This window comes from Balaenoptera physalus (genome assembly GCF_965194825.1).
Source record: "Balaenoptera physalus genome assembly, chromosome: 3".
Taxonomy (NCBI): Eukaryota; Metazoa; Chordata; class Mammalia; order Artiodactyla; family Balaenopteridae; genus Balaenoptera; species Balaenoptera physalus.
Genome location: NC_138890.1, coordinates 50287793 through 50304391, shown reverse-complemented (window position 1 = coordinate 50304391; position 16599 = coordinate 50287793). Strand labels below are relative to the sequence as shown.

The 16599-nt window shown below is 39.8% G+C and overlaps 1 protein-coding gene across 15 annotated transcripts in view; it reads right to left on the bottom strand.

Moving 5' to 3' along the window:
- The window catches only part of LOC309657492 (zinc finger protein 300-like), a 47578-nt gene that overhangs the window by 29159 nt on the left and 1820 nt on the right, over nt 1-16599 (bottom strand). For 4 of the 15 annotated variants that reach the window (XM_082455039.1, XM_082455038.1, XM_082455037.1 and 1 more), the window contains exons 1-5: nt 11597-12086; nt 10731-10856; nt 9991-10140; nt 9224-9350; nt 8885-8980 (exon numbers count right to left, since the gene is read on the bottom strand). In XM_082455039.1, coding sequence (XP_082311165.1) covers nt 8885-8980; nt 9224-9350; nt 9991-10005 — 238 coding nt within the window. In that variant the 5' untranslated portion in view covers nt 10006-10140; nt 10731-10856; nt 11597-12086. The other 11 variants (XM_082455046.1, XM_082455045.1, XM_082455044.1 and 8 more) reach the window with 11 other exon arrangements.

Genomic DNA, 16599 nt, shown 5'->3' with positions numbered 1-16599 from the left:
AAAATCTTCAAAGCAGCAAGGAAAAAAAAATGACACATCATGTATCAAAGAATAACAGTACTGTTGGCTGAATTTTCAACACACATACACACAAAAACTGAGGTCAGAAAATACTGGAATGACACACAGTCAAAATACTAAAAGAAAGCAACCCATCAACCAAGAATTCTACATTCAGTGAAACTTTAATAATGGCAAAATGAAGACATTTCCAGATAAACAAAAAAAGTTACCAACAGAACTGATCTACAAGAAATACTAAAGAAAATCTTTCTTGCTGAAGAAATACCAGATGATAACTCAAATCCACAAGACAACAGAAAAATTTTAAAGTATATGGGTAAATATAAAGGATTTAAATATGTATAATTTTAAAAATATTTCCTTCTAATTTCTTCAAAAGACTTTTCAAAGCAAAAACAGTAACACTATACTGTCAAATTTATGACAAATACAAATATAACATACATGACTAAAAGAACAAAACAGCAGAAGGTGGTTCAGGAGGGCAGAAAATGGAGCTATGCTAGTGCAAGTTTCTATAATTTGTGAGAGAAAAAAAAGCAGTATCAACATAAGGTGGGTTATAAGAAGATAAATATCATATTGTAATCCCTATAGCAACATCACACACACACACACACACACACACACACACACACACACACACAGAACTACAAGTAAAAATTAAACAGGGGAATTAAAATGGTCTATTAAGGACTTCCCTGCTGGCACAGTGGTTAAGAATCCACCTGCCAGTGCAGGGGACATGGGTTTGAGCCTGGTCTGGGAAGATCCCACATGCCGCGGAGCGACTAAGCCCATGCACCACAACTATTGAGCCTGCGCTCTAGAGCCCGCGAGCCACAACTACTGAGCCCATGTGTCACAACTACTGAAGCCCGCGCGCTTAGAGCCCATGCTCTGCAACAAGAGAAGCCACTGCAATGAGAAGCCTGCATACCGCAACAAAGAGTGGACCCTGCTTTCCTCAACCAGAGAAAAGCCCACACGCAGCAACGAAGACCCAATGCAGCCAAATACATAAATAAATAAATAAGTCTATTAAAAAATATTCTTTTAAGACAAAACAGGGTAACAAAATAACAGGGACCAAAAAAGAGATTAAACAAATAGAAAACAAATAGCAAAATGGCAAACATAAATCAAACCAAATCAGTAATTATAAAGATTTAGGAATGGAATAATTTTCCAATCAGAAACTGTCAGACTGGATAAAACTAATTATACATTGTCTAAAAGAGATTCACTTTCAATTCAAAAGTAAATAAATAGGTTGAAAATAAAAGGATGGGGAAAAAATTTTAAGCATAAGACATTTGTAGTAGCTATACTAAATCAGACAATAGAGATTTCAAGATAACACATATTAGAAATTAGGTATATTTCAAAACTGCAAGAGAATCAATACAACAAGAAGATATAACAATTATAAATGTATATGTACCTAACAACAGAGCCCCACAAAACATGAACCAAAACTAACAAAAATGAAAGACAAAACAGACAAATTAGCAATTGCAGCTAGAGATTTCAACACCCCTCTCACAATGATTAATAAGGCAAGTAGACAGGACTTCCTTGATGGCACAGCGGTTAAGAATCCACCTGCCAATGCAAGGGACACGGGTTCGATCCCTGGTCCGGGAAGATCCCACATGCCGCGGAGCAACTAAGCCCACGCACCACAACTACTGAGCCTGTGCTCTAGAGCCCATGAGCCACAAGTACTGAGCCCACGTGCTGCAACTACTGAGGCCCATGCGCCTAGAGCCCATGCTCCTCAACAAGAGAAGCCACCGCAATGAGAAGCCCGCCCATCGCAACAAAGAGTAGCCCTCACTCACCGCAACTAGAGAAAGCCTGTGCAGAGCAACAAAGACCCAGTGCAGCCAAAAATAAATTTTAAAAAATAATAATTAACAAATAAATAAAATTCAAGTCATATTTTAAATATATATATATTTTTTAAAAAGTAGACAACAAAAATCAGTAAATATCAATGAACTTGACTTAACTGACATCTACAGATACCCCATCCAACAACAGAACACACATTCATTTTAAGAACACATTAATCAAACATCAGAATAGACTATATACTGGGCTTCAAAACAAGCTGCAATAATTTTATAAGGATGGAAATCATACAGAGTATATTTTCCAACCATACTGGAACTAAATTAGAAATAAATAAAAAAAAGAAATATCAGAAATATCCCCAAATATTTGGGAATTAATTAACATATTTGTAAATAAACTATGTGTTGAAAAGTCCAAAGAGAAATTAGAAAATAACTTGAATGAAAATGAAAACACAAAATATCAAAATTTGTGGGACACAGCTTCGTGCTTAGAGGACAAATTATATGCAGGTAATCCTCATTTTGCAAGATTTCAACAAGCATGAAATTTAGTTACTACAGTTTAGTTAAATAACACCAGTCTGCCAACAACATAGTTCACACTTTAATGATAACAGTATGTCTAACAGCATAAAGTACAAACTTCACTGCTAGCTCTTCGGTCCATAAATCACTAAATAAATAACAGATACACATCATGATCAGTACCCAATCATTTCACTTCTTTCAAAGTCTGTTGGTGATTATTAACTTCACATCTGTTGTCCAATATATATACAGACAGCAAAGTGTATAGTTTGTTTCCTCCTTGCATCCCATTGATAAACCCACGTGACATTATCCAAATTATCCTAATCATCCAAAAATGTGTAACGGAAAGAGGGAATTGACCAACAAAGATGTAAATGCAGCAAAGAAACAACACATAACAACACTGGATGTGATTAGAAGATAGCTGACCATGTTGGCATTGCCACTATTTATGAGACTTTAGATATGCAGCCAGAGGAACTTAGTGAAGGCAAACTTATCAACATAAATTCCTGGGTTGTGATGGAAAGGATAAAAATATTTCAAAGAAAGTGATGCCAAAATTTTCACATTACCTTCGACATACTTCACAACACTGAAAGCACAAAGGAGAAAATGTTGGAAGCGGACCCAACCTTAGAAAGGAATATGACAATTCACTAAGGCACAGAGAACATGCTAACTCCTTATCATAAGTTATACAATGATAAGAAGGCAAGCACTGTTCAAACCACTCTACATAGTTTTTGAAAAGAAATAAAAGACATTTTAAATGCTTCCAATGTTTTAAATTGCAGGGTAGTAAATAAATATTAGTCTACTACATTTTCATGTCTATAAAACAGTTATAACCAACAGCAAGATAGCATTTTTTTTTCAATTTTTTTTTTTGATGTGGACCATTTTTTTTAAGTCTTTATTGAATTTGTTACAATATTGCTTCTGTTTTATGTTTTGGTTTTTTGGCCACAAGGCATGTGGGATCTTAGCTCCCCAACCAGGGATCGAACCTGCACCCCCTGCATTGGAAGGCAAAGTCTTAACCACTAGACCACCAGGGAAGTCCCCAAGATAACTTTTAATGTTTTGATGAAAAGTGTTTAAAGGTCAAAATCAATTACAATTTTTGCCGTCAATTATAAAAATTACTTGGCAAAGTTCTGGCTTCCATGGTAATTTTTATGGCCCCTCACTACCATACAAAGTGAGGACTATCCATATTTAAATGTTCATACTAGAAAATAAAAAAGGTTTCAAATTAATGATCGCGCTTCCCTGGTGGCGCAGTGGTTGAGAATCTGCCTGCCAATGCAGGGGACACGGGTTTGAGCCCTGGTCTGGGAGGATCCCACATGCCGCGGAGCAGCTGGGCCCGTGGGCCACAACTGCTGAGCCTGCGTGCCTGGAGCCTGTGCTCCGCAACAAGAGAGACCGTGATAGTGAGAGGTCCACGCACCGCAATGAAGAGTGGCCCCCGCTCACCACAACTAGAGAAAGCCCTCACGCAGAAGCGAAGACCCAACACAGCTAAAAATAAAATTAATTAATTAATTAATTAAAAAAAAAAGAGTGGCCCCCACTTGCCGCAACTAGAGAAAGCCCTTGCACAGAAACAAAGACCCAACACAGCCATAAATAAATTTAAAAACCCAAAGTTAAAAAATAAATAAATTAATGATCTAAGCTTCTACCTTAAGAAGCTAGAAAAAGAGCAAATTAAACCTAAAATAAGTAGAAGACAGGAAACAGTAAAGATCAGAGTGGAAATCAATAGAAGACAGACAAACAATAAACAAAAATAAATGAAATCAAAACCTGATTATTTGAAAAACAATTAATGAAATTGTTATGTTTTAGCTAGTGATGAGGAAAGAAGAAAACAAAGTATCAGTGTCAGGAATGAAAGACAGAACATCTCTAGAGATCCTATAGACATAAAAGAACAAAAAGGGAATATTATGAAAAAAATTTATACCAATAAATATGACAATTTATATGAACTGGAAAAATTCCTTGAAAAAAAACCAAACTACCAAAACTGACTCAAGAAAAATTAAATGATCTACATAGATCCACATCAAGGAAAGAAACTTAATAAATAAAAATCTTCCCACAAAGAAATGTCCAGATCTAGACTGATAAATCCTATCACTGTAATAAACCATAACCATGAATATAACAGCTTTTCTCCGTCTGTGAGTCCTTCTAGCAAATCAGCAGACCTGAAGGTGGTCTTGCAGACCCCCAACACAACTAGCAAACCAAATCCAGCAACATATAAAAAGAATTATAGGGCTTCCCTGGTGGCACAGTGATTGAGAATCTGCCTGCCAATGCAGGGGACACAGGTTCGAGTCCTGGTCTGGGAAGATCCCACATGCCGTGGAGCAACTAGGCCCGTGAGCCACAACTACTGAGCCTGCGCGTCTGGAGCCTGTGCCCCGCAAAAAGAGAGGCCGCAATAGTGAGAGGCCCGCGCACCGCGATGAAGAGTGGCCCCTGCTTGCCACAACTAGAGAAAGCCCTCGCACAGAAACGAAGACCCAACACAGCCAAAAATAAAATAAATAAATATATAAAAATTAAAAAAAAAAAAAGAAGTATACACCATCACCAAGTGGAACTTATCCAGAAATATAAGGTTGGTTTGCTGTCCAAAAACCTATTAATTAAAATTCATTAACACATCACATAAATAGATCATTTCAACAGACACAGAAAGAGCATTTGTCAAAATGCAACACATTTTCATGATAAAAACACTCACCAAACTGGGAATAGAAAGGAACTTCCACAACCTGGCACAGGGCATGACAACCTACAGCTAACATACTTAATGGTAAAAGACTGGATTTTCCCCATAAGATCAGGAACAAGACAAGGATGTCCACTCTCCATTCTATTCAATATTGTACTAGAGGTTCTGGCCAGGGTAGTTAACCAAGAAAAGAAATAAAAAGCTTCCAATGTGGAAAGGGATATTTAAAACGATCTCTGTTTACAGATGACAAATTTATTTATATAGAAAATCTTAAAGAATTAGCTAAAAAACTATTAGAACTAGTAAACTCTGTGAGTTTGCAGGATCCCAGACCAATATTCAAAAATCAGTTGTATTTCTATGTACTTGCAATGGGCAATCCAAAAATAAAGTTAATGAAACAATTTCATTTACAATAGTATCAAACAGAATAAAATACTAAGAAGTATGTTTAACAAAGATGTACACAACTTATACTCTGAAAACTATAAAACATTGCTGAAAGAAATTAAAGAGGATCTAAATAAATGGAAAAACATTTCATGTTCCAGGGATCAGAAGACTTAATACTGTTAACATGGCAATACTCCTCAAATCGATCACAAATTCAACCAATCCCTATCAGAATCTGAAGAGGTTTATTTGTAGAAACTGCTTGCTTCTGATTCTAAAATTCATACGGACCCAGAAGAGCCAAAAAAATGCTGAAAAAGAAAAACAATGTTGGAAGAATGATACTTCCCAATTTCAAAACTTACCACAAACAACAGTAATCAAGAGAGTGTGATATTGGCATAAGAACAGATATATAGATCAACAGAATAGTATAGACAGTCCAGAAATAAACCCTTTCATTTATGGCCAATTGATCTTTGGCAAGGGTACCAAGACCATTCAATGGGAAAAGGAGAGTCTTTTCAATAAATGGTGCTGGAACAACTGGATTACCACAGGCAAAAGAATGAAGTTGGACCCTTACCCCACACCATATGCAAAAATTAACTCAAAATATCAGATCAAAGACCTAAATGTGAGAGCTAAAAGTACAATACTCTTAGGAAAAAAACATAGGGGTAAATCTTCATGACATTGGATTTGGCAATGGATTCTTGGATATGACACCAAAGCACAAACAACAACAAAAAAATAGATAAACTATACTTCATCAAAATTAAAAACTCTTGGGACTTCCGTGGTGGTGCAGTGGTTAAGAATCTGCCTGCCAATGCAGGGGACATAGGTTCGATCCCTGGTCTGGGAAGATCCCACATGCCGCAGGGAAACTAAGCCCATGCACCACAACTACTGAGCCTGCACTGTAAAGCCCACGAGCCACAACTACTGAGCCCACGTGCCACAACTACTGAGTCCACATGCTGCAACTACTGAAGCCTGGGCACCTAGAGCCTGTGCTCCGCAACGAGAGAAGCCACCGTAATGAGAAGCCTGCGCGCCGCAACCAAGAGTAGCTCCCGCTCGAAGAGTAGCCCCCACTCACCGCAACTAGAGAAAGCCCGCGCTCAGCAATGAAGACCCAATGCAGCTAAAACTTTTTAAAAATTTAAAAAAGAATTAAAAACTCTTGTGCTTCAAAGGATACAATCAAGAAAGTAAAAAGAAAACATGGGAGGAAGTATGTGCAAATCATTTATCTGATAAAAGATTTATATCAAATAAGAATTCTATACAAAGAATTATATCTATATAACAAACTTTATATAAAACTTCTATATAGGAACTTAATATAAAGAGCTCTTATAATTCAATAATAAAAGACAAACAACTCAATTCAAAAATGGATGGGGGGCAAGATAGGGATAGGGGATTAAGAGATACAAACTACTATGTATAAGATAAATAAACAACAAGGATATATTGTACAGCACAGGAAAATATAGCTATTATTTTGTAATAACTTTAAAAGGAGTATAATCCATTAAAATGTTGAATCACTATGTTGTACACTTGAAACTAAGATAATATTGTAAGTTAACTATACTTCAAAAAAAAAGGGACAAGTGATCTGAATAGACATTTCTCCAAAGAAAATACATAAATGGCCAATAAGCACATGAAAAAATGCTCAACCTAATTAGTCTTCAGGGACCGTTTTGGTTCAACATAGAGTTGCTATATTACCCAGCAATTCTACTCCTAGGTACACACCAAAGGAAAAAAAAAGATGTCTATACAAAAACTTGTACATGAATGTTAACAGTAGCATTATTCATGTAGCCAAAAGGTGGAAACAAGCCAAATATCCAACAACTGATGAATGAATTAACAAAATGTAGTATATCAATACAATGTAATATTATTCAGCCAAAAAAGGAATGAAGTACTGATACATGCTAAAATGTGGATGAACCTTGAAAACATTATGCTAAGTGAAAGAAGGCAGTCACAAAAGACCACATATTATATGAATACATTTATATGAAATATCAATAATAAGGCAAATCAATACAGACGGAAAGCAGATTAGTGATTGCTTAGGGCTGGGGAGATGGGAAGAAGGGGTGTGATAGCCAAAGGGTATAGGGTTTCTTTTAGAGGTGATAAAACTGTCTTAAAATTGACTGTGGTGACAGTTGCACAAATCTGTGAATATCCTAAAAACCACTGCTGACTTTAAATGGGTGAACTCTATGGCATATGAGTTATATCTCAAAGCTGCTTAAAAAAAATAATAACAGGGCTTCCCTGGTGGCACAGTGGTTGAGAGTCTGCCTGCCAATGCAGGGCACACGGGTTCGAGCCCTGGTCTGGGAGGATCCCACATGCCGCGGAGCGGCTGGGCCCGTGAGCCACAATTGCTGAGCCTGCGTGTCTGGAGCCTGTGCTCCGCAACAGGAGAGGCCGTGATGGTGAGAGGCCCGCGCACCGCGATGAGGAGTGGCCCCCGCTTGCCACAGCTAGAGAAAGCCCTCGCACAGAAGCGAAGACCCAACACAGCCATAAATAAATAAATAAATAAATAAAAATTAAATGTAATACAGGATATATCAATTAAAATAATAATAATAATAATAATAATAACAGAAAATTTCAGGGTACAGCTAGTGAAACATAGCTGTATTCACAATATGTAACCAAATTTATATTCCAGTATTCCCCAATAAATATCTTTTATTAAAGTCAAGTAAGCCTAGAAAATTTCTATCAGAAAAGCCATGTCGATTTCTAACTCCAAGGATTTGTACATGTCCTTTCCTAGAGCTTGCCCTCACCTTCCTCCTTCTGCCTAAACCACACTTCAGATATGCTTCAAAGTAGCTGGTTGATGCTTTGAAAAATGGCTTCTTAAATTATGCCACATCTCTTTAGACTATAATTTTCACTGAACCCCTGAAGCAGTAACTATATTGGACATGCAATTTTATACAGCTATAAATCTTGATGTCTTGTCTTTCTATGTATAACCTATGTTCCTGAAAAGCATTTGCCTTCTATTGTCTGAATATCTTTTAGAAAGGTACTAAAGATATAACTGTTGAGTGGATCAATAAGAAATTTCTGTTCTGTACATGGCTCACTACTACTGAATTAACTAGTTGTTGAACACCTACTACATGCACAGCACAGGAGCAAGAAGGAATAGGAGTCATCAATCTGGGTGGAAATGTAAGTCTTAGTTGCCAACCAATTAAAAACAAAAACAAACTGATATTTCACTTCCTTTGTCTTCCATCTTCCAGATTTTCACCTGGATAGATCCAATTTGATACCTCTCTCTTCATGATCCATGGCTCTTCTCCTTGTTCCAACTTAGATATGACACCTGGTTTGGAAACTGGATACCCTATGATTAAAAAAAAATTGAGGAATTGAGTTGACTACACTGAAGAAAGAAGAAAAGGTGCAGTTTTAGGAGCCCTACAATGAAGTTGTCCAGCTGGCCCTCAGCACAGTAATGACCTTCCACTGGAGAGAAGAAAGAGAGCAAAAAGTCACAAGTAGGTCAAGAACCCACCCAACTCAGTCAAATTCCAGTGAGAGGCAATGGATTGGCTAACTCTGAGTTGTGTCGGGAAGCCATCCTTACCCACTGAGACCAGGTGGCTGTAGTTCTCCAGCATCACATCCCTGTACAGGGTCCTCTGAGCAGGGTCCAGTTGCTGCCACTCCTCCTGGGTGAAATCTATAGCCACATCCTCAAATGACACTGGACCCTGTAATAACATGCTCCTGTTCAATCTGAATTGATCATTCTCATCATTTTTACCATAGTATAAAAAACTACATTCCCAGTTCTACATTATGCCTATTGAGAAAAATGATGTAAAGATCTATCTTCAGCAGAAAGAGTCAAACACAGCAAGAGAACAGGAAAGCAAAAGAGACCTAATCACAAATGGAAATTTAATCAAGGCAGCATCCACTTCAAGTACGTGGATTATTCAACAAATGGTACATTTAGACAGGAGTATAGGTCAGGACATTACCTATAGGAAGATCCCGCCAAAAAAATTTCTTTTAGTCCTAGTAGCAGGAAATATTTTCTTTTCATTGAAAATTCAACTGATTTCTCTTTGTAGAGAATGCAAATCATGTATATGATATCCTCTAACTTTCCACTCTGTCCTCTCGAAATTTATATATAATATATATATATATATATATATATATGAACTATAGTTTAATAGTGGTTTCACGTGGTTTCAAAATATATAATCTGCATATTACATAGTAACTCTTTTCAAGTCTTTATCTTTTGTTCTCTGTACATTTTCCCTAATCCTAATTTTTGACTTTCCACTCTTTTCTATTTCATTGTATGGAAATCAAGTACAAAGTAAGCAAGCAACTCACCTGAGACTTGGTCATCTTCTGCTTCTCTTCCAAAAGGGAAAAGGTCTGAGGAATCAGGACTAGGAGATAGAATGGAGCCTCCTGAAGCCAGAGCTGACATTCACCAGTCTAGAAACACTACCACCAGAAGTCAGGTGGTAACAGGCCACCCTGTAGAAGAAGGTCATTTGGTCCTTACGGAAGAGTCCTTACCGAACCACCACGTGAAGGAAGTCCTCTTGTGATTACAATATGATCACATAGAACTTGGACAAGGTGCATTTTTAATTGGATGAATGCTGATATGTCTTCTGTTGACTTACTAACACCTTATTGTTCCCCTTTGGACCAGCAATTATATTTGTTGTTCTATATGCAGAACTACCATAAGACAATCATCATGGATATATATGTAAAGATTTAACTGAAGATGGAGCAGATCTGTGGCAACAAGAATGGGAATGGCGAAGTAGAAAACTGCTTCTGTTTAGGGAATATGCATTCCCATATTCCCTAAACAGAAGCAGCCAGTAAAATCCTAAGAGCTCTTTCATATTTTCCCCTAACTTGGCAAATTCTCTTGCCAAGTCAGTATTCATGGATTAAAATTGTTGATTTTGTTAATTTTAAGATGTTTCCTGTTTAAAATTTTATTGCTGATTTTTAATAGTGCAGTTGTCCATATTAAAAAAAAAAATAGTTATAGGTTGGAACTACTGTTAAACATGAACGTACCACAATGCAGCAAGATAGTTAGTTACCTGGTAATCTTCTCAGTCCCAGGATGGGTCATGCAGACATGGGCTGAACTCATTTAGAGGAAGTGAGTGCTCTCATGATAGGAAGACTGTTTCATATAGGGTATCCCAGGCTTTGTCAAAATAAATCTGGAAGAAAGCAATCAAATAGTCATGCTCATCTCTGAACGCCCAGCTCTGCAACAAGTAAACAGCAGGCATCTAATAAATGTTTGTTGAACAGAATGTAGGACTGCAATAAACTGAGGAAGAGGCAGGGCTGAAATCAAATCTTACATGAGAAAGAGAAAAAGCAGCCCTTCCTATCTGAGAACTGGCCTGGCACTCACAACTCTCCTATTTAACACGAACAATTACAAGAAACACCTACATCAGACAGGCCACTCGCTGACCAGGACAGATCAAGACAAAAACAACACCTCCCTTAAATCGTACCTGAACACAGACAAAACATCAACATTCTCCAGTTCACAAAACACCAAACATCCCCCTCTCCCAACTAACATGAAGGATTGCTACTTTACCTATCACAGCTTTAGTTTCAATCTAGTCATTCTTCTCTCTAGATAAGATTTATTAAAATTCCCACTCACTGAATTACCCCACTTCCTGACAACATCCAATTCAGAGCAAGGCCCATTCCCTACACCCTCCTCAAAGTCACCTAACACAAGGCCAAATCCTATAAACAAGTGCTTTCTAACACCCTCTTACCGAGACACCCTTAAGGCTCCCCACTGTGTACGTGTTCCTAACTAGATGCAAGAGCAGTAAACCCAACTTATTCAACTACAGGGTGTTCCTGGTAGTCTTTGGCTCGATGGAATTGACAGTAATAATCCTGTCCCTTTAGATTTGTTTGGTCTTACATTCAAAGGATGTTTTCTTCTGTGAGGATATGAGTGATGGAAGGAGATGGTGGCTTGAAAAAACATCTGAGGAGGGGCTTCAACTTGGGAGCAGCCTCTGACCTACACAGACTGTAAAGTGAGGCATTTCCCAGTAAACTGGGACTAACCTTTATCAGCTCTGGGCCCCATTAATAACCTCTAGAAATCACTGAATCACCAGGTGCAGAAATCAGAAATCTCAAAGAGCACCTCCACCCCCACTCCCATCACAGCACTGGCCATATAGGTCCACAAATCCCTGGCCACACGGATACCTCATCAGCGCACAGGCCCGCCATCCCTGACCCACAAATATCACAGCTCTCCCTATGACTGATCCACATACATACCCAACACTCATCCTAGAGACTCCCCATCACTGACCCCAGAGACCTTCAATTACTGACCCTCATGGGCCCCCGCCCCACTAACAATTTCAGTCTTCCTCAGGTCTCAACCCATAAATCTCCCTTCTGACCCCCAGCTCGATTATCAGGTCCCAAAACGCCTGCCACAGCTTATCCCAGTACGGACGTCACATTCATAGCGGCGAACTCTCCCGCTTCCTGTCTGGGTGAGCAAAGCACGAGGCTCCCGGGCCTGCGCTGTTCCGTACCGGGCAGTTTTGCCCGCTCCACACCCTGGGCGGCTTTGTTCAGGAGGCAATATGGCCGCCCCCATGCGCTGTGTCTCAGTGGGAGCCGCCATCTTGAGAGGCCGGCCAGTTCCGTACAAGCAGAGGAATTCGGTTTATTCGGAACCTGAGGCTGGGCTGTACCACCGCGGCAGCGAGGGGAGGGGGAAAAGATGACAAAAAGGAGAATTATACAAATGGGTAAGGTAGAAGCTATTGCAGAGAGACTTTACAGGATTGGGGAAGAATCTGCAGTAGGACAGTACTTTACTGGAAGACTGTAACTGGTGTAAGAGGAATTTGGAATGGTGCAATCCTTTCGTAGGAGAGTCTACTGAAAAGGTCTGGTAAATGGTCCAGGAGATTCCAGTGTAGGAGAGCGGCAAAAGTGATGGAAGACTTGGGCAGCGGAGAGGGGCATGAACAGTTACTTATGCTAATTATTATAGGGAATCCTCCTAGGGGAAATTACAATTATGGTAATAAATCGCAGGGGGTGATTGAAGAAAAAAAGGAAAATTGATGGATAAACAACAAGGTCCTACTGTAGAGCATAGGGAACTATATTCAATATCCTGTAATAAACCATAATGGAAAAGAATAGGAAAAAGAGTATCTATGTGTATGTGTGTATATATATATATATATATATATATATATATACTGAATAACTGAATCACTTTGCTGCTTTGCTGTAAGGCACAAACTACCACAATATTACTTCAATAAAATTATTTTTTTAAAAAAAGAAAATTGACACAGGGAAGAGGAGACTGAAACACAAAATAAAGGAGAAACTGAGGAAAAGAGAAAGGAAGCCTAAGGGACAAAAAGACATAAGGCATAAGAACAGAGAATGGAGACTAGAGGACAAAAGTGGGGAGAATGAGGGACTGAGAGTGAGAGACTGAGGACAGAGGCAAAGGAGAATGAAGGAGAAGGGGGGATTGACAGACAGAAAAAAGGAGAAATGAAAGGAGAAGACTGAGGTGGAGTGACCCACCATAAAGTTTTGCCTGGAACTGCCCCAGGAAATCCCTCCCAGGGACTTAAAAGTCCTGCTTTGGGAGGATGGCTGGGGAAAGTTGGAGAATAAGTACAAAACCCATAGCGTGGCCCCAAAAGTAAAGGTGTAAGCAACACTGTTTTCCTCTCAAGTGGGAAACACTTTTTCCCTTGGCTGTTGATGCTGGCAGTCATGATTTGCAGTTTACAAAAATGGTTTATCCACTGTTGCATCACTCCGGAGTGATACAATTTAAGTGTACAATTTAAATGCATTGCAATCATAAGCTTTAATAATTAGTCTATGGCCTTGTCTGTGGATTAACTGTGGTGCTTTGTACTGATATAGTACTAGTTTAATTTCTAACAGTGTGAATATTATGACCATGTTTTCTAAGAGTTCAGATAATGAAAACGAGAACATTTTTAATACGAATGACAGCATGACCCAGACATCACCAAAAAAGACTCGTATTTTAATAAAAGATGTAAAGACATATCCACATCTGGATTAGGGAAGTAAATAACTAAAACAGTGCAAACTGCAAAAGATGAAAAAAAGAATTTGGGATTGGGCATGGTGGAGGAGGGGAATAAAAGCACATATGGAGAATTAAATTTAAGAGTCAAGGATGAGACAGACAAATACTTCTAAGTAAATAAAAGGGTTTTTTGATTTGTTTTTGGTCTCTCGAAAAGACATCAACGCTGAGTTGAAAATAGTGGCCATTGAATTCGACTGGACAGATCACTCCTAAAGGAATCTAGGCAGCAGAAAAGAAACCTGTCAACTGGCCCAAAGTGCCCCCGACATTAGATGTACCTCTCACCTTGCTGAGGTTGCCTACTGGGTGTTTAAAAACCAAAATATAGAGGATAAAAAGGCCCGGAGGCAAGCCCACCTACTGGTTGTTGCCCTTCAGTGTCAACCAGATGGCATGGGAATTTGAACTAACTACCCACGGAGATTCTTGACCTGAGGAGTGATCCCCAGCCTCCACCAAGGTACAGCAAGTCAAGGAAACTAGGACCCAATCAGTGTGCCATATGTAAACAAGAGGGACACTAGAAGAGACAATGCCGTCAGCGCCCCCCAAGGCGGATGGAAATGGCAGAACCCGGCCACAACCCTCGAAGGCAGATGGTCCAAATAGATGAAGAATAATGGGGCCAGGGGCTCCTAAGCCAGCACTCCAACTGACCCCCGAGGAGCCCCGTCTGAGACTGGACATTGGGGAAAAGTCTGTTGAATTCTTAGTCAACGCTGGTGCCACTTTCTCAGTTCTGAACACCGGATTAGGCACTCAGTCATAAGAGTTGTAAAATTATGGGAGTATCAGGGAAGGCCCAAGAACGGGCATTCATAGAGCCATTAAAATGCAAATTGGACAAACACGTCACCCATTCCTTCCTACACATTCCCAAATGTCCTATATCCCTGATAGGAAGGGATACCTTACATAAATTGGGAGTTACTATCCACCTAATGGGAGACAAACTGGAGATTGGCATTCCCCTAGACAGGTGGCACAAGATGGTAATGTTAATGGCTGAGGACAAACTTCCCTGGACAGATCTAAACAATTAGATCAAACTGCTAAGGGATGGTCTCCTTGCCTACAGGCAGTAGTAGCTACTGCAACCCTGCTAAAGGAGGTTGAGAAGTTAATGTTTGGACAGCCAATCACCATATGAACTCCACACCAGTTTCAAGCATTAGTAAGCCCTAAGGGAACAGAATGCTATCCCCCAGGTCAATTCAAGTCCAGGCTACACTTTTGGACACCTTAGTGGTTACTATGAAAACCTGTCGTACACTGGGACTTCCCTGGTGGTCCAGTGGTTAGGAGTCAGCACTTTCACTGGGGCGCTGCGCAGCCAAAAAACAAAACAAGACAAAACAAAAAACCTGTCAAACCTGTCGTACATTAAATCCTGCCATCTTACTACCTACAGAAACAGGGCCCTTAGAACATGAGTGTATAGAAACAATAGACACAGTCTATCCCAGTTACACCAACCTAGGAATCAAGCCTCTCCCAAACGCTGAAGAGGAGTAGTTTTATGAGGGAGGAAAAAAGCCTGGTGGGATATGCAATAACCTCCCAGACCCAAGTCATAGAATGAAGAGGCCTACCCCCAGGGACTTCAGCCCAAAAGGTGAAACTGATGGCCTTCACCCAAGCCTTAGAGCTCAGGACAGGGAAGGCCTTAAATATTTATACAGATTCCTGGTATGCATATGCCACCCTACACAGACACAGGGCTATTTGGAGGGAAAGAGTTATGCTTACTGCAGAGAATAAACAAGTGGTACATGGCTAAAGCACACTGAAACTCTCAGAAGCAGTACAGATTCCAAAAAAGGTGGCAATGATTCATTGCTGGGGTCACCAAAAGGAGGATGCAGAGGATAATGGGAAACAACTGCCAAAAAGGTGGCCCTAGAACCAGTAACTTGGCAACTACCCTTCATACTATGAAGGTCAGATCCATCCAATTATTCCCCAATCTACACAAAAGAAATATTAGACAAAACCCCAAAACGGGGCTTCAACAGGGATTTGGGGAGTCATGGGTGGCTAGTCAATGCCCCAAACTGTAGCTTGCCAAGCCATCAGGGAGGACCATTAAGGATCTCACTGTGGGAGGGAAGTCCTAGATAATTAGCTGGTTGAGATCATGGTGACCCCAGGCATGAAAAACATAATCGGTTGGGTAGTTGAGACCTGCCCCATTGGTGCAATAAATAACCCCAACACCAGAGCCCCCAGAGGCCCCCAGATAAGACCCATTCAAACCAGAGGGACAGACCCTGGAGAACACTGACAGATTGATTTCACTGTCACACTGAGAGTTCCGGACAATTTCAGATATAAGCATTCCCCACTAGAACTGGAAGGGCAGCTGAAGTGACTAAGGCATTACTAAAAGAAATAATCCCCAGGTTTGGGCTCCCAGGATCCCTACAAAATGATAATGATCCAGCATTTGTGTCTCAAGTGACGAAGGGGATAGTGAGTGCCCTGGGCATAAAATGGACCTTCCACTCAGCCTGTCAAGAAAACTGGATTAAGGTTCTTCTGACTGCTCTGCTCTACATGTGGTTAGCCCCCGGTGTGGATAAGTTAAACTTAAATGCATCTGAACTCATGAATGGTAGATCCATTCCCCAAGCCCAAGAAGGGACACCTTAACCCCCTTGGAATGAAACAACTCAAGCTCTCCAAGTAGGAGAAACCATGAAAGCTCTCACAGAATATGGTAACCACGAGCGGCCTGCACACACTGACCTGGCCCTACATCCCTTCCAGCCAGGAGAGTGGGTGTACCTATAAACATG